General features: G+C 38.8%; 1 protein-coding gene across 8 annotated transcripts in view; it reads right to left on the minus strand.

The window, feature by feature from the left end:
- Positions 1–5,776: 5,776 nt before the first annotated feature.
- The window catches only part of MTDH (metadherin), a 56,707-nt gene continuing 39,646 nt past the window's right edge, over positions 5,777–22,837 (minus strand). For 7 of the 8 annotated variants that reach the window (XM_032858643.1, XM_032858645.1, XM_032858639.1 and 4 more), the window contains 5 exons: positions 20,140–20,264; positions 13,900–14,007; positions 10,460–10,597; positions 8,163–8,319; positions 5,777–7,510 (listed from right to left, as the gene is read on the minus strand). In XM_032858643.1, coding sequence (XP_032714534.1) covers positions 7,440–7,510; positions 8,163–8,319; positions 10,460–10,597; positions 13,900–14,007; positions 20,140–20,264 — 599 coding nt within the window. In that variant the 3' untranslated portion in view covers positions 5,777–7,439. The remainder of the gene's footprint in view (positions 7,511–8,162; positions 8,320–10,459; positions 10,598–13,899; positions 14,008–20,139; positions 20,265–22,837) is intronic. The other variant, XM_032858641.1, reaches the window with a different exon arrangement.

Consider the following 22,837-nt stretch of genomic DNA (forward strand, 5'->3'; position numbering starts at 1 on the left):
CTCGATCCCAGGGTCCTGGGATCATGACACTTTTTATTCTTCATATCCCCCAAATCACGCTTAAAAGTACTTTGAGTTGATACATGATGCTCTTTGTAATTTACTTTAGAAGACTTTTAGAAGTCCTTCCCTATAGCCACATCATAAAGGAATTTGTCCATGTTTTCCTTAGTACTTGAACAGTCTGGTGTCTTATGTTTGGATTGTTGATCCGCTGGGGTTTATTCCTGTGCATGGGATGAGCAGTGGTTTGCATTGTCTATTCATGTGCACATTAAATACAGAGGACTTGGGGGTGCCTGGGTGGCTCAGTTGTTAAGCTTAAGTGTCTTCCTTTGGCTCAGGTCATGATCCTGGGGTCCTGGGATCAAGCCCCATGTCTTGAGCTCTCTGCTCAGCAGGGAGCCTGCTTCTCTCTCTCCCAGTCCCCCCGCTTATGTTCCCTCTCTGTCTCTCTCTCTGTCAAATATAAAAATCTTTAAAAAATAAATAAATAAATTTATTCAGCAGGGAGCCTGCTTCCCCGCTCTCTCTCTCTGCCTGCTTCTCTGCCTACTTGTATCTCTCCCTGTCAAAAAAAAAAAAAAAAAAAAAAAAAAAAAAAAAATCCAGTAGTCAAAACATACCACCCAACGAGAAAACGAGCAAATCAACAGACATTTCACCAAAGATGTATGGATGGCCAATGAGCAGGAGAAAAGATGTTCAATATTATTAGCCATCAGGGAAATGCAAATTAAAACTACGATGGGGTAGTACCACAGCCTTATTACAATGTGTAAAAAAATGACACTATCAAATGGTGTTGCTGGGACGCCAGGGTGGCTAAGTCCGTTAAAGGTTTGCCTTTAGCGCAGGTCCTGGGATAGAGTCCTGCATCGAGCTCCTTGCTCAGGGGGGAGTCTGGCATCTCCTTCCGCCTGCTGCTCCCTCTGCTACTGTGGGAATGTAAAATGGGACAGACACTCTGGAAAAGGATTTCGCGGTTTCTTTTCAAACTAAACCTGGGCTTACTGTTGGCTCCCCTGGCGCTCTGCGCTTCTCCGGTGGGGGCCGCTGTCCCCTTGTCCACCATCACCTGCCTGTTGTTTGTCATCCAGGTTGGGACGAGCAATTATCTGTCTCGAAGCTCAGGTGACTGTGGCATCCCTGTTCCTAACACAGGACCCTGAGCCTTGGAGACACTTTGTGCCGCAGGAGGAAAGTGCTGCTTCTTGACTGTTCGCGGGAGCACAGGGACACACGGCGACAATCTTCAGTTCAGCCCACCTTCTTTAGAAAACAGGCAACACGCTAAATACGGATCTGTTTATTCACGTGGTCACTGAACAAATATTTTTTTGAGCAGCCAAGTCAGGCTTGTTGTAGTTCCAGGAATCCCAGTAAACTAAGTGGAACATGGTCTTATTCAGTACTGTTCTAGAACAAATTCTGCTGGCACATCGAAGCCTTGCTGGGCCCACCTTTCTTTTTCCTTCAGATGCATTTAATACTATGCTTTTCATTTGTTAGATTATCTGTCCTTTTTTGAAAGACTTTATAGTTTCCATTTGGTCTTATATCTTTCTTGAAAATTTTATTAAATATGATGCTTCTAGATGTGATGTAATTGAATTTTTTCCCACTTTCTACTCTAGATGCTTAGTCTAGTACAGAAAATTCTGTTGGTTTTTGTATATCTGCCTTTTGAGCGTACTCTTTTCCTAGTGGTTATAGCTTTTTATTAAAATCTCTTGAGCTTTGCTGGTGTACAATCAGGAATAAATACTTCTTCTCTTCTGACATTAGGCCAGTTTTAAAATTTTCTATTAATAATTTTAATAGGGACACCTGGGTGGCTCAGTGGGTTGAGCCTCTGCCTTCGGCTCAGATCATGATCCCAGGGTCCTGGGATTGAGGCCCACATCAGGCTCTCTGCTCAGCAGGGAGCCTGCCCCAGCCCCCACTCTCTGCCTGCCCCCCCCTGCCCACTTGTGATCTCTGTCAAATAAATAAATAATATTAAAAAATAATTTTGTTAATAATCTGTTAATACCGCTCAATCTTGGCTAGCAGGTAACCCTGCTTTGCTCTGATTTCAATTGAGATGACTTTAGTATTTCCCTTTTGTTTTTGTTTTTTAAATCTAATTTGGGAATGGCTACTGGATTTTGTGAAAGTATTTCTTCAGCAGTGTCATGATCATAGGCTTTTTCTGCTCTAGGTTTGTGATGGAATGAAATGTGTTACTGGATTTCCTGATATCAGCCCACACCTGGCATCTTTCACACACTAACAGTGTTTCATTCTGTTGATAAATTATTGGCTTTTGTTTGCTAGTAACAGAAATGCCCCCAAGGTTTTGGCATTTGGGTGTCCCCCTTTCCACTTCCACTTCCATCTCATGTTACTGTGATCATTTCAATTTTGATGAGAAATTTTGATGGGAATAGTTGCAGTATCTCCAGGTAATCCTGTATTTTAGTAAGTTATTATACAGTTTCAAAGACAAATCATTCATAATTACACTATCTTAAGTTACTCACAGCTCCTGCTGTTTTGCCAGAAACCCCTTTTGTGGTGTTTGTTAGAATCGGCAGCGCCTCAAGAAACTTCATAAGGAATCTGCGCTCTGAATGGGGCCACAGCTGCTCTTCTGACTTCCGGGGTGGGGTGGGGAGGAGGAGCTCCTGCTAGCTAGAGCCCTGCTACCCTCCTTCCTCATGGAAGGCTGCTGTGGAGCATGCGCACAACACAGCTCTGGGGGGAGCCATTCACATTCAGTCATTGTGCCTGCATGTATTTACTACAACAATTTCCCAGCAGATGGCCGCGGAACTACTTGAGGAAGGGGCGCCAGCGAGGCCGTGACTCCCTTCCCAGACAGGCTAGAAGTTACCTGCACCCGCAGCTAGTTTGGGCACGGGAAAGGACCAGGGCCAGCTTAGGGCACCAGAGAGCGCCCATCTTCATCAATGCCTTGTCTTGCCCCCCCCACCCTTGACCCTATTAAGTGAACAACAGCAAAAGTCAGGCTCACCCCCGATATCCCCTCTGCTGGTAAGGTTCTAGTTCTTAACCAGAATGGTGGTTTCAGAGGTGTTCATTTTATTATGCTTTATAACTTATGTACATGTTACATATATTCATTTTGAATGCTTTGATACAATAAATAAAAAAAAGCATACATATACAAGTAAGAATGCCATTATCATGGGGAAGACCTTGAATCTGCTGAAATTTTTCTTCAGTTAGCCTATTCATAATCTTAGTACTGTTAACTACTAATAGTCAGCAAACATGTCACAATGTACTTCCTGTCTTGATGCTGAAGTTAGAAATCCTTCTCCTATTAGAGCATTGAGAAAGAATCGTAAGGCTTATTTTTTAAAGATTATACAGTAGGGCAATTTTTCTATGGAAACTTGTAACCGATACTTGCAGTACAGGCATGATAGCAGGCTACTGAGTTTCTGTCAGCCTGTCTCTAGTTTAAAGCAGTCCATGGGATGGCAGGGATTTCTTCCAGAAGGCTGTATCACATGTAAGTCTGAACATTCCTCGCTGCTGCTCTTGAGCACTATCTTGAGATTTCAAAATTTCTGCTTTGTTGGGAACACTAAAACCTGACCTCAAGAAAGGACGCCTGGGTGCAGAGTAAACGAAGCAAACGTCCAACCCTGCGAAGGGGACCGCCAGCTGGGCTCACTGTCCACCCCACTGCTTCTTCCACACCGAATCCTGGTTTCAGGACTCACTGGCCCACGACAGCCAGAATAAAGACTATGATTTCCTGTTCTCTTTATAGTTAGTAAGATCACATGACTAAGTTTGAGTTGAAAAGTGTTCTTAGAGGCAGGGGCCAGAAATGCCAACAGATTTCCCGCTGAGCAGCTAACTGTCTGCAACCTCGGCATAGAAGCCGTGTGTTGAGCGTGGGGAGGGAGGACGGCGGTCCAGAGGACCTGGATTCCCGACCCTGCAGTACTGGAGCAGCCCCAGACCACCTTCCCGACTTTTACCCGCACAAGAAATAAAACTTCTATCTTGTTTAAGTCACTACTGTTTGGGGACACTAATAAATAGTGCCAGATTTGAGTCTCATTTCTTTAACCTAAAAAGCTGATGCAAGTTAAACACTGCACCTGGTGGCGGTTCTGTCCGCTGCTAAGATGACGTCAAGTGGAAGCAGGTTCCCACGGAGAACATCATGCATCACAAATGGCTATTGTACAAGGTGTTGAACTCCAAATGACTTCCCATTGGTAAAGCCTGCAAATGCATCTATGGTTTTCGAAAGAAGCATCAAGAACATCACAAACTAATTGCCTTTAGACTAGCTTAAGATGCAAAATGACTGAAGTCCCTTCCCATAAGAGAACTATAACGAGCAATTTAAACAAAACAGAAATGATTTTTTTATTTACAATACTCAATGCATTTTACAAATAACATATTTGCATTCCCTAAGTCTTTTGGAAAGTAATTCCAGTTTGTGCAATGAGTTTACAGAAAAGTCTTAAGACATCTCTTAGACATCTTACACCTAAATTCTCAATTTTGAAAGATATTTCACACATTAATAGAAGACTGTTTTTTATTAAGAAAAACTAAACTCTGTAGTTAAATATTGCCCTTCAATTATTTTTAACCCAAATACAAACTGGATTAGCTCGTGAAATAATACCATTAGATTTGGATAAATTATTTCCACTGCTCCCCCACCCCCAAAATGCATGCACAAAGTAAACATGGTAAATTACATTAACGACATTTTATTTCAACACTTTTTTTTTTTTTTGGACTCTCTCAACTATTGTTTTGCTCAGTCTGGGGTACAGATAGGTAGGATTCTAGTCCAGGAAAATCCTAACACCCCCCCCCCCACCCGCTCCAGAATAGGGAAGGATTTTCAGTAAGCATGCAGAGACAGGTCAGGATTAGGGAGATTTCTAAGCAGGTTCTCTGAGGAGGCCTCCTTTGCTAATCAGTACAAGGTTCCCCTTCAGGCCTCACAAAGCCTGAAGGGATCAGTTAGCTCCCTACAGACAGGCGTGGGAAGCATCTAATGTAAGTCACCAAAGAACAATAGGCTCCTCCCTCTCCCCCTCCTCCCTGAATCGTTCGTTACCTTCATTTTGGTGCCTTTTGAAGTGGACGATGGAGAACAGTTCCTGTGTTCAGACCCAGAAACTGATTTAATGCCATATAAAGATCTGGAACAGGTAAAGAGCAATGAACAATGATACTTTAATTGTGCAAGAGTTTTCATCTCATGCACCTGAAAGAAAATTCCTTTTCTCACTCATAGCTGCCATCTCTTAAAACATAAAATTCATGTCCTCGCTCTGGAGCCGGAGAGGAGAGCCAGCAGCATCTCCACATGGATGCACCCGTTTGGCCACGCCCTTCTCCATCTCCACACCAGCTCTCTCCTCACAAGACAGTGCCTCTAACACCCGCTGTAGGTGGCTGTCGGGGAGGTACGAAGCCAAAGAAATGAAGTCCAACGTTTGACACAGCCAACAAAATTCTAAGACAAAGAAATGGTGAGGTAGAGTTGAGAGAGTTCAACTGATTTTTCTGAGCATAGATCTTTTGGCACATTCTAAAATTATACAGACTCCTTCTCAAATTTTCCTCTGAGACACCTTTACAAAGTGCGGGCAACTTCAGGAATCCTTGGATCTAGTTAGGAAGTATCTACGTAAAGCTCACAGAATAAAGTCATTTGAAGAAATGAATTCCTGGCAGTTGAGCTTATTTACCCCAATATTGAAGCAAATAAACACAATGCTATCCGTTTGCTGAATTTATTTAAACAAATCAATTTAGAAATCTCATAGAATGAAACAAGACTTCGGACATGTAAACATACTGCCCTGTTCCTGAAACAGATGGTAACACCTGATAGAAGTTACTAATCGCTTATTAGGAAAGCTGTCCATTAATAAGGCCAGTCTTCAGCAGTTACTAAAACCATTGTGTTTCTTCAGCTTTCCTAGTGTGACGATGCAATACTATCAAACCACAATCAGATCTAATAAAGACAAGATTGGATGGACAGATCAGTACCATTGGTTACAGCTGTTCAACAGTTTCATTCTTGGCGCCACGTAAAAACAAGCCAATCACATCAAATAAATCATGGCTTTTTTTCTTTATCACAATTCACTAAGTGATGTTAATTATGGTCCTTGTCAAACACGTTTGGTAAAGGCTATTTACAGTGTACATGGCTGAGCATGCACTATTTATAGTTACAAAGATACCTGCCAGTTTATTACAATAGAATTACACAGTGCCTGAAAATGGTGAAACATCTCGCACGTCATTTAAATCAATAGTTTCAAGCAGAAAACGTTCCTTATTTGACCACGATTGCAATAATTACATGAAAATTCTTATAAAAACACGAATCCCCCTCAAGAAATTGATGCATATTCTACGCACTATAGGTTAAGGCAGTAAAAAAATGTATTCCTGATAACTGGAGGTCTTGACAATGTCAATTAAAGCTGTCTGACTCTAGTTTTTCATTCTCCATCATATACTCAAAGTTCTGTCTGTATGACTAATTTGTGAAAGGTTTCATTTTTAAAGTTGAAGTATTAGCAATGAAGAGAAGAGTTGATGCTGGAAAAAAGAAACTGCTAGGGAAAGGGAGAAATGTTAAGTTGGACTTGGCCTGAAAGTTTCCAAATTCTAAACAAGAGCATTATTTGTGAGTCTGAACCTTCAAAGTATAAAACAAATACATATAGTTTACCTTTCTTAATTTAAAATATACTGAACTTTGAACAATTCAAGTAATGTAAGACTATCAAAAATAACTTCATAAGCCATACAAGCATCAACTGCATGTTCAATGTTTTAATTAAGAACTTTTTAAAAATTGTAAACTAAACCATGAGTTTAGTTAACAAATGATAAATGACCTTTTATTTGCACTTGTGATTCCTTTAATACAAACCGCTACCAACATACATGTAAAGATATGGCAGATTATGCACTTGATCAAAGCACTTTAAGCATAAAACAGATTCAAATGGTTAAGTTTCGTGCATAAGATCGCAGATGCTGCCTACGCACCCGCAGGCAGCCCTCTCTCTAATTAGAATCCTTTATTCCTCAGCTGCAGATGAGACAGGGCACAAGCTGTTGTAAACAGGGCACTGCTGTAAAACCAGGATAGGATTTTTAAATTAAGATCGTTCTTGTTCAATTGAAAAGACTTTCCCCAAGTGTCTTCCAGCACTGGAGTATATTCTGCTGACCTCTGAATTTCATAAATTAACTTTCCTTTGATTCCATTTTTACGGTGGTTGTGTTCACAGTTTTGTTTTAAAAATTGGTTTAAATTTATATAAAACTCTGTACATGTTCACAAATTATTGCATAAACAGCATAATCTTCCAGACAGTGTTTGCAAACACATGTCCAATTCAGGAAAAATATATTCACGTTTCCCGTCTGGCTTTTTTCTTCTTTTTTATTTGTTTGGGAGATTCCCAGCTAGTTTCAGACTTGGCTAAAGGGACAAAAACAAAGAAAAAACAGTAGTAAATACTATTATGTCTCAAAAATACAAAAGCAGCATCAATGAAAACGTGCTTTGAAATCCATTAAGAATGCTTCAACCTTTATGTTTAAGTTTTCAAGTTCCAGAGACATGTTTCGTAGGTTACTCTATGGCTGCCATCCTCTTTTCCTTTGAATCCCAATGTATTCTACTGGTTCATCACATGGAAGATATCTCACTGGTTTTGATCTAAAAAACCCATCATTAATATGGCTCAATCTAAGTAATAAAAACGAAAAGTGGGCAAAATGGACACTGCAGGTAGCTGAAGGGGGAAAAGGAGGGAAAAAAAGGGCAGAGAACCATTCACAATCTCAAGAACATGCGCATGGGGAAAGGGAGGGACCAAATGGACAAAGGATCTAGCAAATCCTCTGCCATCTCTGTCCCTGGCCACCCCCTCTTGCTTAGAGTGATTTCAGTCTCCTGGCCCTCACAGCTGAAGTCCATAAGGTTCCAGGGATTCTAGCCTTTGCCAAAGAGCACTACTAATCGATCAGACTTCTAAGATCAAAAATCTAAATATTTCAGACTTCTAAGATATTAAGGCTTACAAACAGTACAAAAACATACAAAAGAACCAGAAGTGAGGATTACTTACTCTGTGAAGGAGGCACACTATTTTGCTTAGTATTTGACTTGGATTTATCTGTCTCTTGTAGTATCGGTGGCACTTGGGAAGAGCTCTTGTCAGAATCACTTTTTGATAAAATAACAGATGGCTCGGTAGGAATAGCAGGTGGAAGAGTCTTGATAGGCTATTTTGGAATAATATTATCTTCAGTTCTTTTGTAAAAAGTTTCAAATAAAATTAAATATCACAGGAACAAGTAAACACTAAACTGTTTCCAAATAATTCACCAGCGGAAGCACTACAACTCGTGCCTGCCCTCTAGTGGCATAAACAAATAAATCTTTACCTACAATTGCCATCAATGTTAAGTTGCGATAAAAATGGATGAAAGTGTAAAATTAAAAATGTTTACAGAATCTCAAACAGGAATGAATAATTCCATTTTCATGAACCTTTACATTTTTCTTTTTCATTACAAATAGAACGATTTTATATATTTTAGTGATTCAATGTTTTGTGCACTTCTTACCAACTCTTAATTCCTCAAAACTTTTTCATGTGGAAGACAAAAAGAAAAAAAGCTAATTTCTGAACTACCAGTAGATGATGCTTCCTTCTCTGCTTTTAGAAAGGAAAGGCAAACTCAAACAGGGCAGCAACTGCTTCCATTTCCTACCCATGGAAAGTGATGGTCTCAGACAAAACTATGGCTACTACCATTAAAGGAAGCAGTAAAACTTGGGTCCAGATTTTCAGAGTTTTATCTAGTCTGGTAGTGAAATCATGTTGCGGAGGGCCTAGACTTTATGCCCTGCTTCTCCTCTCCAACCTGGAAGCTTTCAGAAAGGCCTCCATGAGGCTTGTGAGTGCATGGTCAGGAGAGGTAAGGATGGAAACTCTAGTCTTTGGGAGTGCCTTGAGGTAGTAACAGAAGAGGAGATCAATTCATCCTTAGCCTTACTTATCATCATATTGAATATGTAAACAAGGGTAAGTGATGTTTCTCTTGCCCTTTGTTCCTTCAGGCTCTCTGGGTGTAAGAAAGCTCAATGGAAAATGAACTGAGAGGAGGAAACTGTGTGCATGCAAGTAATTACAAGGATTCCTTCCTTCTATTTCAGGTATCCTGAAGCTCCATGTGTCTCGCTCGGTTCAGCTTTCTTAGTGCTCTCTATATTTATTTCATACCAAAAGTTTTAGTATTTATTTCCAGTATTCTCCCCTCTATTCTTTCACTTAATCTATGTTAAATCACAGAAGGACTCAAAACAGTCTTTACAAAACGGCTTCTGAAAACGACTTACTTTGATAAATAAAACATCAAAATGTCAAATGACCCTTTGTCGCCCTACAATTAAACCTATGCATGTACTGAGACCACATCCTTACATCTCAAAAGGGAACTCTTCTCTTAGGGAATTAAAAGCATAAAAAACAAATAGGAAGCATGGTTAAGATTTTATTTTAGCACAAGACTGTTACCAATTACTTCATTTAGTAACTCAGGTTCTTTTTATTATTATTTTTTTTAAGATTTTATTTTTAAGTAAGCTCCACACCCACTGTGGGACTTGAACTCACAATCCCGAGATCAAGAGTCATATGGTTTACCAATGGAGTCAGCCAGACGCTCCTGTAACTCAGGTGCCGGTCTGAAGCTGTTTCATTAAATATGTGCACTCCACAAAGGCAGAGACTGTTTTCATCTGCTTTGATCTCTGATACCACCTCAAAACCTCAATTACTGTGTGGCATGTAGTGGGTTCTCTACATTTTTTTGAATGAGCATATAAATGAACCATGTAACTAGCAGGATTTCATAGATTTCTGTGCAATTTACCTTTTTAGAAATTAGATTTTAAAGAACTATGTATCACTGGCCTAGACCTTTTGTAAAATGGTCCTTCCTGACACATCAAAATTTTTTACCAATGGCACATACTTCAAGAACCTGTCACCAAATTTTAAACAAATGTTACACTTGAGAGGCTGGATTTCAGGAAAATGCAATCAGTGACATTTTCTCTAAGCAATCTATCCCCTGTATGTTTAGGTATTTAATAAGAGAAAATACAGTCTAGTAGGTCTGGTTTCACCACTGATAGTTACGCAGCTTGGGACAAGTTATTTAAGTTCTCCAACCTCATTTATATGATAGATCTTACTTTTCTCATGGGGTTGTTATGAGGGTTAAATTAGTGTATTTAAAATGCTCAGCACTTTATTAGCGATTAGCAATGTTTAGCACTTAGCGCTCTGATAAAATAAAGGAGTTAGGGCACAATTCTCATCAAAATTTTATTCCTTAAATACCAAAAAATCACCTGGCTATTTTTGATGAGTGCTTCAGCTGGATCACTAGTGCTTATGGTCTTCAAAGAAAAAGTTTTTTCCTGTTTTGGACGGACTTTAGAGGTATTCATTGGAAGCTCTTCTCTAATCTCTTTTTCTAATTCTGTGTCCTACGGAGAAAAGTAGTCTATTATATGATATAAATTACTCTTTTTTACTAATTAAAAATCGATTTGGTTTGTAGTATTAATGTGCAGAAGATATTTCAAGAAACTAATTTCACTTCAGTAACTGTCCAAACAGTTTAACAGAGCATATAACAACAATCATTTAAAGATTTAAAATACACAGGCACATCTGGAACAACAGTGATCATTCCTGCCCTCCCCAGGGACTTAAATCAATTGGGAATTAAAAACCAATACACTCCCATCCCCAAATGTAAACCATTTTAATTTACTAAACCAACTCAAAATAAACGAGAATTTTTTTCTTTTAGACAAAATATACAGTGAATTAGGGGATACTTGAACTAAGACTTTAGAAATAACATTTCACCTAATGACTTCTTCAAGGAACAAAATATTTGTACATAAGTATAATCTGTAGATAAATGAGGCTGACATGGCAGAAAGTACATTTCAGTTCTGGGCTGCTGTAGCTGTGTACTGTCAAGGACAAATCATTTCAGTTCCCTGAACCTTAATTTCTTCCCTCAACTATAAAATAAAATGTGCCTAGATAATTTCTAAGGTCCTATCCAAGCTTTACCATTTCCATTCTTAGGCCTTCAGACTTATTTTTTAAAAGATTTTACTTATTTATTTAACACCGAGAGAGAGAGAGGGGGAGAGAGAGACACACACACACAGAGAACACAAGCAGGGGGAGCGGCAGAGGGAGAGGGAGAAGCAGGCTCCCATCCCACGACCCTGGGATCATGACCTGAGCTGCAGCCAGACACTTAACCTACTGAGCCACCCAGGTGTCCCAAGGCCTTCGGACTTAAAATAAAAAGTTTCAACAAAGCAATTATAAAGCATGTTACATGCTTAGGTATGTGAAACAAATATGAACTACAATATATTAAACAGGACCATCATTGCTCGTTGTATCGTTCTTTAGTCAACACACACACATGAACAATTGGCTGGGATGAGCTTGAAAGTCTTTAGCCAGTACTGGTAGTTTATAAAACTTGTTCAGGATGGTAGTGGGTTTAAACAGTAACGGAAATTTTATTGTGAATTTAAATGGAATGAGTAGCTCTGGAAGCACGTATGTAAGATTTGCAATCTGTACAAAATTAATGTGAGGACATCAGTCAGTTTTTAAACTAAGCTATACTTGAACAGTAAAGACGCCCACCAACCATGCATCCTCAACTAAAAAGAACAAATTCCCGGGCGCCTGGGGGCTCAGTGGGTTAAGCCTCTGCCTTCGGCTCGGGTCATGATTTCAGAGTCCTGGTTTCTATGCCCGCATGGGGCTCTCTGCTCAGCGGGGAGCCTGCTCGTCAACAACCCCCCCCCCCGCCCGCCTACCTCTCTGCTTATCTGTGATGACTCTCTCTCTGTCAAATAAATAAATACAATCTTAAAAAAAGTAAAATAAAAATAAAAAGAACAAATTCCCAAATGTATTACAGATAGGATACTATGTTCTATGAACCTGACAACAGAATTTCATGATGTCTCATTTAATTCTCTAAGCAACCTCCACAGTTAAGCCACTTGTGCAAAGAAAAACAAACGAATAAAAACAACTAGTAAATGGCAAAACTGAATTTGAATGGAGATCTGACTCCAAAGCCTGTATATCTACTGTTATTTATTTAAAAGATTTATTGATTTGAGAGAAAGAGAGAGGGAGGGAAGGGGAGAGGAAGAGAGAGTTTCCAAGCAGACTTGGCAGAGAGCCGGATGTGGAACTCAATCTCGTGACCTGAGATTATACAGAAGCCAAAACCAAGAGTCAGATGCTTAACCCAGCTGTGCCACCCAGGTGCCCCATACTCACTGTTATTTTTTTAAGGTTTTATTATTTTATTTAGACAGAGAGAGACACAGTGAGAGAGGGAACACAAGCAGGGGGAGTGGCAGAGGGAGAAGTGGGCCCCCCGCGAAGCAGGGAGCCTGATGTGGGGCTCGATCCCAGGACCTTGGGATCATGACCTAAGCCAAAGGCAGACGCTTAATGACTGATCCACCCACGTGCCCCCTCACCGTTATTTTTAAAAACATATCAAACATTTTTAAAAGGAGTATTAGAATACTGAAAGAACTTTCACAAGTTAATGACCTTTGCCAGTAGGTTGAAATATATAGATGACATCTATCCCACAAAATTGCTTTTAAAAGGAACTCACCTAATCCACAAACCAGAAAGTAGTCTTAGTAAAGGCTGTAATTTAAGTCACAGAAGTCCAGGAAGGGTTTGGCTAAACAGAGCTCAGACAGTACGACCAACAAAAGACAACTGTCAACAGTTCTCATCAGCTAGCTCCCCTAACAAGCGCCCTTATTACATACATAGTTTTAGATTTTCACATCCATTGGTCTCAGTTACGTTAACCTTAACACCCAACTATTACCGTGAGAAACAACTAGTACTGAAAATGGATTAGTGTCACTTACGAGGGGCTGTGCTTCCCTCAACAAAAAATGAATGCAATGTGTATTTCTTTAAAAAGTCTTATGCAGCAACTTTTCCCGAAGAGAACAATAAATAGGAAAATTACTCTGTAGGCTGTCCTCTAGGAACTCTGGCTATCTCCTACATTTAAAGGAATAAAAACAACTAGCCACATGGCTATAGCTAAGGAATAAGATTTTCCTAATTTGTAATGTAATGGTGATGCTGCTTTCAAAGAGAAACCCATGCATACTTCTAGTCATCTAGTATTTCCAATTAAAATAGCTTTGTTTCCATCTATACTGTAATTAAAAAAATTTCCCAATAGGAAAGAGCCATGAAAAAAAAAAAAAAAGAAGGAAAATGGAGGAGTAACATATGTTGAAAGTTTCTGTCAGAAGCCAAACAAGCAGAAGATTCTAAGATGCTAAAAATGGAGAGCAAACTCAGAGTAAGTGACACTCCACTTGTGACCCACATGGCTATACTGGGCTAAAATTCTAACTTGCTAAATTTGTTTTTCAAAAGGCATTTCTGTATGTGAGAAATATTGTACCTTTTTTCCATTTCACCTTAATATAAACCAAAATGCATCTAATTTAATTTATTACTTTTGGGTTTACACCTTTGGTATGATTTTTTTAGAGCAATACTGTTATTATTACAATAGGATACAAAAAAATCTTTAAAACATTCTGTGACTTTTTGAATGCTACGCGAGTAAACCTATCTCCTATATTGTGTCTTTCATCTACACAGTCTCAGTATCTACATATTACCTTTTCACATTTGAGCAGTAGGTGCTTAGCGAATGATACCTGTCGTTTTGATACTGTACCTGTGCAGGAGAGTTATCTTCGCCTTGCTTCTTCTTTTTCTTTTTTTTCTTTTTAGATTTCCCAGTTGGAAGAGCTCCCTCTCCCTTTTCTTTATCATCATCTGAAACCTGATGTTAAAAGCGAAAGTATTCAAGTGAACCAATTGGTTTAGTTTTCATTATTCACAAATTATGGCATAATTTCATTCATTAGGCTCAGTCTTTATCTCCCAAACGCTAAGTAAGAATTAGTACTGTATAATTCTTATGAATCTAATGATAAAATGATAAAATGAATCTAAAATTACATATTTAAAAAGAACAAAGTAGATGGAACTTCATTGTCCTATTGTCTATGATAGACCACTTTTTTCCCTTACATCTTTCATCCCTCCCTGCACAGTAAATTAGAGAGCTGTGCAAGACTTGGTTTTTAAAAACTCATTGGATAAGTGACTGTTTTATTTCAGAGTTTAAATGCAGAACTATTTGCAATAAAACTGAATTTAACCCTGTTAAGAGAATGACAAGCTACCAAATGGGAGAAAATATTTGCAAACCATATATCCAACGAAGGACTTGTGTCTAAGAGTACCTAAAGAACACTGAAAACTCAATAGTAAACAAACAATCCAATTAGAAAATGTGTAAAAGATACGAACAGACATTTCATGAAAAGAGGACAGACAGGTGGCAAAGGAGCACATGGAAAGATGGTTCAGGCATTAGGGAAATGCAAATTAAAATCACAATGAGTTCACTACACACCTATCAACACCTCAAATAAAAAACAGCGACAAGCAACTGCTGGCAAGGATTCAGAGAAATAGGATCACACATTCGTTGTAAACAGGAATGTGAAGGGATACAACCACTCTAGGAAACAGTTTGGCAGTTTTTAAATACACTAAATATGCAGCTATTACACAACCCAGGGACTGTACTCCTAGCTACTTATCCCAGAAAAATGAACACTTATGTTCACACCAAAACGTGTACACAAATGTATACAGCAGCTTTATTCACAATAGCCCCAAGCTAAGAACAATCCTGATGTCCTTCAACAGAATGGTTAAATGAGGTGTATCCCACCACAAAGTAAAAAAGAAGCAGTAAAAAAGAAGTAAAAAAGAACCAACTCATGATGCACACAACAGTCTAGATGCGTGTCTAGATGAGTGTCTAGAAAATTATGCTGAGTGAAAAAAATAACAGTATGAAAAGGTTACATGCTGTATTATTCTATTCATAGAACATTCCTGAAATGATAAAATTATACAGATGGAAACAGATTACTGGTTGCCAGGGGTTACCAGGGGGTTGGCGACAGGAGGAAAGAAAGGATGGCTATAAAAAAGGGCAACATGAGGGGTCCTTGCAGGATGGGAATGTTTTTTGTACCTTGATTGCATTAATGTCAATATCCTAGTTCTAATACTGTACTGAAGTTCTTCAAGATGTTACCACCTGGGGGACACTGGATAAAGAGCACAGGGGATCTCTCTGTATCATTTTTCACAAGTGCCTGTCACTCTACAGTTACCTCAAAATAAAAGGCTTAATTAAAAAAAAAATCGAACTTGAGATGGAAAGTCACTGAAAGTAACATGCCGCATGACAAAAGCAGTGAATTAGACCAGTTTAATTAGTATTCATGACAGCCCTTTACACATACCATATAGTTGGACTTTTCTATGAAAAAAATGCTTTTTGTTTCTTCTGCACAGATGACAGCCAAGATTCCCAGCCTATCCTTCTAGGACGAAATAATGGGGTAACTACAATTTCTCTGCTCAGCAGCATAGTCATTAGGATGACTCTGGAGGTCTTGTGAACCACCAAATAGTTCACAGAAATTACTAGCAGATGGAAAAACAAAATCTTATACAAACTTAGCTAAGAGATGTTTAGTACAAGTTGGTTGCCAGTTGTGGAGAAACTTCCATAGAAGTTTCACCATAAGCTCATAGTGATTAAGATACCATGTGAAAAAATGCATCCTATAAGGAATATTCAGGTCACAAGGACTCTGGTCGGTCTGTTTCTCAGCCAATTAGCATCCAACTGTAAGAGAAATGTAGTTCCTAATGGCAAAACACTATTTTTGCTCATGGGGAAGAAGGCTGAAATCAACTCCACACCATATTTTAACTCACACAATAGAACAGACATTTTGCCACATTTATTTTATTTTATTTTAAAGATTTTATTTATTTTTTTTGACAGAGATCACAAGTATGCAGAGAGGCAGGCAGAGAGAGAGGGGGAAGCAGGCTCCCCGCTGAGCAGAGAGCCCGATGCGGGGCTCGACCCCAGGACCCTAAGACCATGACCCGAGTTGAAGGCAGAGGCTTTAACCCACTGAGCCACCCAGGTGCCCCTTGCCACATATATTTTAGATTATTAAATATTACTGATAAACTTAAAATTCCTTTGCACCCCTTCCCAATTCCCATTTCCACACCATCTCCCCTAGAAATAAACCATTACCATAAACTTCTTTTGTGTCCATCCACTTGTTTCTTTTTACAAATTCTTGTGTGTTCACACATACAAAATATATAAATGGTATCATACTGTACACCTCTCTGTAAACCTGTCCATCATTCCACGTTTTTGAGATTCTATTCATGTTGATATTAATGTAACTTATTTAATTGATTTTTAACATCTAATATGCAACTGTACAAACCTATCCCATTTTATTTCTCCATTCCTTTACTGATGGGCATTTAGATGGTGCCCCATTTTTGCTAAGAAAAATGAAAGATTATCTCTGAATATCCTCTCAGAAAAAGAACTGCAATGATATGTAACAGTCTTTACTCCATTCACTGATTCTACTCTGTAATTCTGATGATTGGGCATAAGGAAGTTTTAATTAGAGAAACAGATTTTTGGTTGCACATTCACTAAACATTCAACAAATATCAGAATGATTACTGTGTGTTAAGATACTGTACCAGGAAGCTTTTCTTTCCTAAGAGACTTTATTTTCTAGAGCAATTTTAGGTTCATGGCAAAACTGAGCAGAAGGCAGAGATTTCCATATACTTCCTACCCCCACACAAGCACAGCTTCTCCCACTATCACTATCCCTCCCCAGAGTGGTACATTTGTTACAACTGATGAGTCTACACTGACACACAATTATCACTCAAAGCCTCTGGAGTTTACCCTAGGGTTCACTCTTGGTGTTGTACATTCTACAGCTTTGGGAAAAACGTATAATGACATGCATTCATCATTACAGTGTCTATACAGAGAAGTTTAACTGCTCTAAAAACCCTCCATGATCTACCCACTCATCTCTCTCTCTCTCCCTAACCCCCTCAACCTTCATATTACCTATCACATCCCCCTCTACACTTATTTACACCCTTAGTAATAAATCCCATTTCTTTTTTTTTTAAGTGTTTTTTAAAAGATTTTATTTATTCATTTTACAGATAGAGATCACAAGTAGGCAGAGAGGCAGGCAGAGAGAGAGGAAGAAGCAGGCTCCCTGCTGAGCAGAGAGCCCAATGTGGGGCTCGATCCCAGGACCCTGGGATCATGACCTAAGCCAAAGGCAGGGGCTTTAACCCACTGAGCCACCAAGGCGCCCCAATAAATCCCATTTCTACCTCTTCCTTTCTCTGGTCTCTAAAGATCAGAGGTACTACCATTCTATTATACTAAAGGCCAACCCACAATCCACTCATGTCCAAGTTTCCCCCACCTCTACTGCCAGGATCTTACTCTATTAACCAAATCTCCCATTTATGTTTAACCTTTACTTTATTCTAGATCCTTTCCCTCTGTGTCTACAAGTAAGTTAAAGCAGGGGTTGACAAACTACAAATCTGGCCTGATGCCAGTTTTTGCAAATAAAGTTCATTTCCATATTGTCTATGGTTGCTTTTGCACTACTGGATGGAACTTTAATAAAAAGTCTACCGACCCTGCACTAAAATCTCTATCATTAAAACACAAACACCAGGTGCCTGGGTGGCTCAGTGGGTTAAAGCCTCTGCCTTTGGCTCAGGTCATGATCCCAGGGTGCTGGGATCAAGCCCCACATTGGGCTCTCTGCTCAGCAGGGAGCCTGCTTCCCTCTCTCTCTGCCTGCTTGCCTCTCTGCCTACTTGTGATCTCTCTCTCTGTCAAATAAATAAATAAAATCATTAAAACCAAACCACACCAAACCACACAAACACCCCCAACAAAACCCTTCCTGATACTACAGTGTGCTCTCATCCACTACCTCTCCTCCATTTCTATCCAAACTTACTTTAGAAAAACCTTATAATTGTTACTACGCTTTTCTAACCATTTACTCAGCTTACTGCAATATGGTTTTTGGTTCAAGATTTCTAATAAAACTGCTCTTAATTACCAGGGAGCAGGAGTCTCAGCCTCTGTGACCCAGAACTCTCTTCTCTCAGTCTCTTTCATAGGTTTTTTTCTCCTTAAATGTTGGGAGTTTCCCAGATCCCTATGCTCATCCCACAGCTCTCTCAAGATGCAGATTCTTCCTAAATATTTCACCTACTCTCACAGTGTTTAATAACCGGATACTGATAATGTCCCAATAGATCTTTTCCCTGAGCTTTAACCTGGCACAAAACCGACTTCTCTTACGCATTTCAACAAAACGCTCTGCATTTAACATACCCTAAATGGAACCAACTACCCTTCCCCCAATTAACTAGCCTTTGCTGCTGTATTTTTTCTGTTGGGAGGACTACTTCCACCTTCCCAGTTATCCAAACTAAAATCCTGGAAGTCATTTTGATGACTTCATTTTGAAGAGATTTTGATGACATTCAATTCTAATCATACGTTCTGTGGATTTTATTTCAATGTATTTTTCAAGTCTGTTCTGTTTTCCGTGTACCATTCTTACCACTACTGCCATGGACTACTAAGCAACCTCTAAACTGGTCCTCCTGCCTTTTCTCACATATGCCTCCACTCCTTTTTCTACATGGGCTGCCAGTGTAACCCATGTAGAAAAAAACACTCTAGCTTAAAATCCTTTCATTACTTATAGGATAAAATCCATGGTTTTAAATATGACATTCAAGAACTTCTATCATCTGGTCCCTGCCTCCCTCTCTAGTTCAATTTCTGACTATTCTTTGTTTCACATTTTGCTTTTACCTCTAGGATGCTTTTGCTAAAACTCCCAAGTGATTACCTAACCCTCAAGACCTACTATAACAGGATTTTTACCTGCTGATGTGCTGGTCTCCTTCCTCTCCCCCCTAGCCAGACTATAGGCTCCTTGAAGGCAGTAACTGTGTCTTATTTATGTTTCTCAACTAACCAATACCTGACTCATGGCAGATGTTCAATTAGTAGCTGTTGAATACTAACGGCCCTAGTATCTTCGGAGACTCTTTGACTTTTCACCCTTATTCCTATAGCCAACCAGTCGCAGTCTGATCAGCAGTTTTGTATCTCTAGTAAACACCACTTTCACTTATTTTTCAAAGCTATCAATTTAGTTCATTATCTCCTACCCGATTCATGTAATTACCTCTTGAACACTTACACCAAAATAGTACAAAATAGCTTCCCAAGGTTTCTTTCCACTGCATCCAGCCAGATTTTCCTAACCCTACTGATAATTAGGTTATTCCTAGTTTAAAAGCTGTCAACACATTATCACTTACAGAATTTTACAAAAATGTAGCAAGGTATGTATCATTCCTTTTATTTATTTACTGAGTGCCAAGCATGTTGCTAAAGCTCAAAAATAAAAACTTCACGGTCCCTTTCTTTAAGGAACATATAGTCTAGAAGGAACGTACCTTTCATCAACTGATTGCACACATGTGTATTATTTACCTCTCCACTAAATGATTTACTATTTGCCTGCCTTGATGGCTTTTTCATGGTGTTCTCAGTCTTGTCTGTTGCTATGAAGCCTTCCTAAATCTTTCATTGGCCACCAATCTGTTCTTCTCTAAACACACTAAGAGTCGATATATTATAATATCATGTATTATTAATTCTGATGAGGAGAGGAACTGTGTTTTCTTATCAGTGCCTAATAGTGCTTTCCACATATCAGAAACCTCGGTAATTTGTGGAAAGAGAAAACAGTGATACAAAGAAGGCATGCAGGCATAAGGATTGAAGCAAATAAAATCAGAATGGCTTGGAAACAATTCTACCACTGAATGTATTTATAATACAGAATGTAACCCCTAATAATTATAATATAGTTGGGTGCACAGAGAAATAGACATACTCGCCAATGCCTTTACTCACTTTTTGATCATCAGGAATTGGTTCCTGGGACTTTAGAAGTGAAGCTCTTTCTTCATCTACCCAATTTCCCCACTCTTCTGCTGGTGCATTCCAATCAGAGCTGGGATCAGCAGAAGACAGACCATCTAAAATTTAACAGTGTGAATTAGGTATCTATCATTTCTGCCAAAAACTAAAATGCAAAAACTAAGATTCCTTATGTTGAACTAAGCTATAATTTTAAACTATTGTTCTTCCTTCCTTCTCCCAAGCACATTTTAAGAGCTAGAAGAAAACCCAATAATATGATGGTAAAAACCTTTGCCCCACTTGTGCTAGGCACATCATATGGCTAATCAAATGGAATTCCTAAGAAACTCTAGGAAACTTAAGAATTACCCATTTAATTTCACTCTGCCTAATTCCTTTGTGATCAACCTCCTGAGTTTGGTCTCTTTGTACTGTTTATGTCTAACTTGGTCTGGTTCCTGGTCATTTTTTCCCTTTGGTCATTCCATTTTTGTATTTGATTTATTTTCTAGGGTACATATCAGTAAATCTTTGACAGCGGTGCCGAAATTATGCCCCCCATCCGTCCTTTTACACTATACCTCCTCCCCTCCTTAGGAGCTTTTTAAGATTAGGTGGTTCTTCAAACTCATCAAGTCATGACAGAATATGTAATTTCTATTTCTAAAAATTTCCTATTTTTTTTTCAAAGTAATTACTTTGTGACTTTTAATGGCTGTAACCCCTTCTTACTTTAATATTTAATCTGTACCTTCTTACATTTTCCAGATTACTCAATGCTATTTTGATAATTCCAAAATATTCAAGTTACATTCAGGGCTTCTATCATCTACCCTAGAATAAATTTTTATTCCAGACTTTTAGATTCCTTTCTTTCACTCTAGAAGGCCAAGAATTTTACCTCTTTTGGGAAGCTATCACTTGCTTATTCTATAAAGGGTAAAACAGTCTTTGGCTTTATCCTGGTTAAGTAGCTCTCAAAGTCAATTCTTCTCTCCTCTCCCTGGATTTCAGAAATGCTTCCATATCTACTTCTGCAATGACTACTTACAGCCAGGTTTCATTTCCAGAGGTTTAAAGATGATAAGAGTTAAGCTCTATTTCTAAATGGAGAACAAGTAATTCCAGCACTGCTTTTTTGAAAAATCCAAGCTTTTCCCATTAATGTCAAATGCTACTTCTATTAACTACTGAGTTCTTTCACATACACTTCAGTCTGTTTCTGGAATTTCTATCTTATTTCACTGATATATTCTTGGGATGGTGTGCCTTATGTAACTCTGTATTCCATTTTAGTAACTTGAATGACATCTGCCTGATTCTTATTTTCTTTGCTATTCTTATTTTTTCATGTGAACTCTAATATTTTTATTTAAATAGGAGGTGTTATGATACCTCATGAAGGCTTTAAAAACCTATGTTTTGGAAGAATGTAATGACCTGGGAAAATCCTCACAGAAAAAAAATAGACAAAATTGTCTTTAAAACATGATTCCAAATTTATATGAGAAAGAGTTTGAAGAAAATAATATAGTAACAAGAGATATATCTTAATAGTGGAATTACAGAAATTTCACCTTATTAAGCACTTAATATATACTAGAACTTGAGCTGGGTAGGTACTAGACATAAAAAAATTAGTACAATATACTCCCTCACCAACCCCTGCCCCCAACATGGAGCTCCTGGTCTTATCTATTCAGAGATGAAGATAGGTAAGTACAAGAGACATTTACATACAGAGTGAGACTTTCTGTCACAGGGGTATAGAAAGGGAGAAGAGGAGCTAAACCAGTAGAGGATGGAGAGAGACTGAAAACATAAGAATTGATAGTCTAGTGGAGGAAAAACATGGAACAAGTGAGGACAACCATGAAGTATGTTACAATAAAGGAAGTCCCTTCCTAATTTTACTACCATGAGCAGGAATGCACAGGCAGCACTACACAGCTACACAGTATTAACACAGGGGTTAAGAGCATGGACCTTGGAGTTGACCAGATCTATATTTGAATATTGATCTACCACTTTGTAACTATGTGATATGGGTCAAATTTCATTATCTTAGTAGGTTATACACTAACTCTACAGGATGGCTGAGAAGATTATACTAGATACACCTAAAGCAGTGCTTTAGCAATGCAGTACGCGCTCAATGAACGGTAGGTGCTGCGTTTATGTAGCACTGATGACATTAACAAGAGAAAGCCAGTTTCTAAGCTACCAGGCATACACAACTAAGAATTTCTTTTTCTTTCATTCTTTTTTTTTTTTTTTAAGATTTCATATTTTTATTTGACAGAGAAAGACACAGTGAGAGAGGGAACACAGCAGGGGGAGTGGAAGAGGGAGAAGCAGGCTTCCCGCAGAGCAGGGAGCCCAACATGGGGCTCAACCCTAGAACCCTAGGATCATCATTCAAGCCAAAGGCAGAAGCTTGACTGAGCCACCCAGGCACCCCTAAAAATTTATTTCTTACAACCCCAATAAATCTCTCAGTAAGATACATTTGGTGTGTCGTACTGCAGAAATCATTTTTACAAGTAAAGAGACATCTAGTAGACATCTGGAACCAACTGCTCATCTTAGAGTAAGCATTCTTTAAGAATACTGTTAGGAGACCTGAATGTCACAGGTTTTGTTTAAACCTTACAAATAAGAAATGCAGATTTGGAAAACTGCTCTCCAT

Source organism: Lontra canadensis, unplaced genomic scaffold, assembly GCF_010015895.1.
Source record: "Lontra canadensis isolate GAN:19392208 unplaced genomic scaffold, GSC_riverotter_1.0 scaffold15, whole genome shotgun sequence".
Taxonomy (NCBI): Eukaryota; Metazoa; Chordata; class Mammalia; order Carnivora; family Mustelidae; genus Lontra; species Lontra canadensis.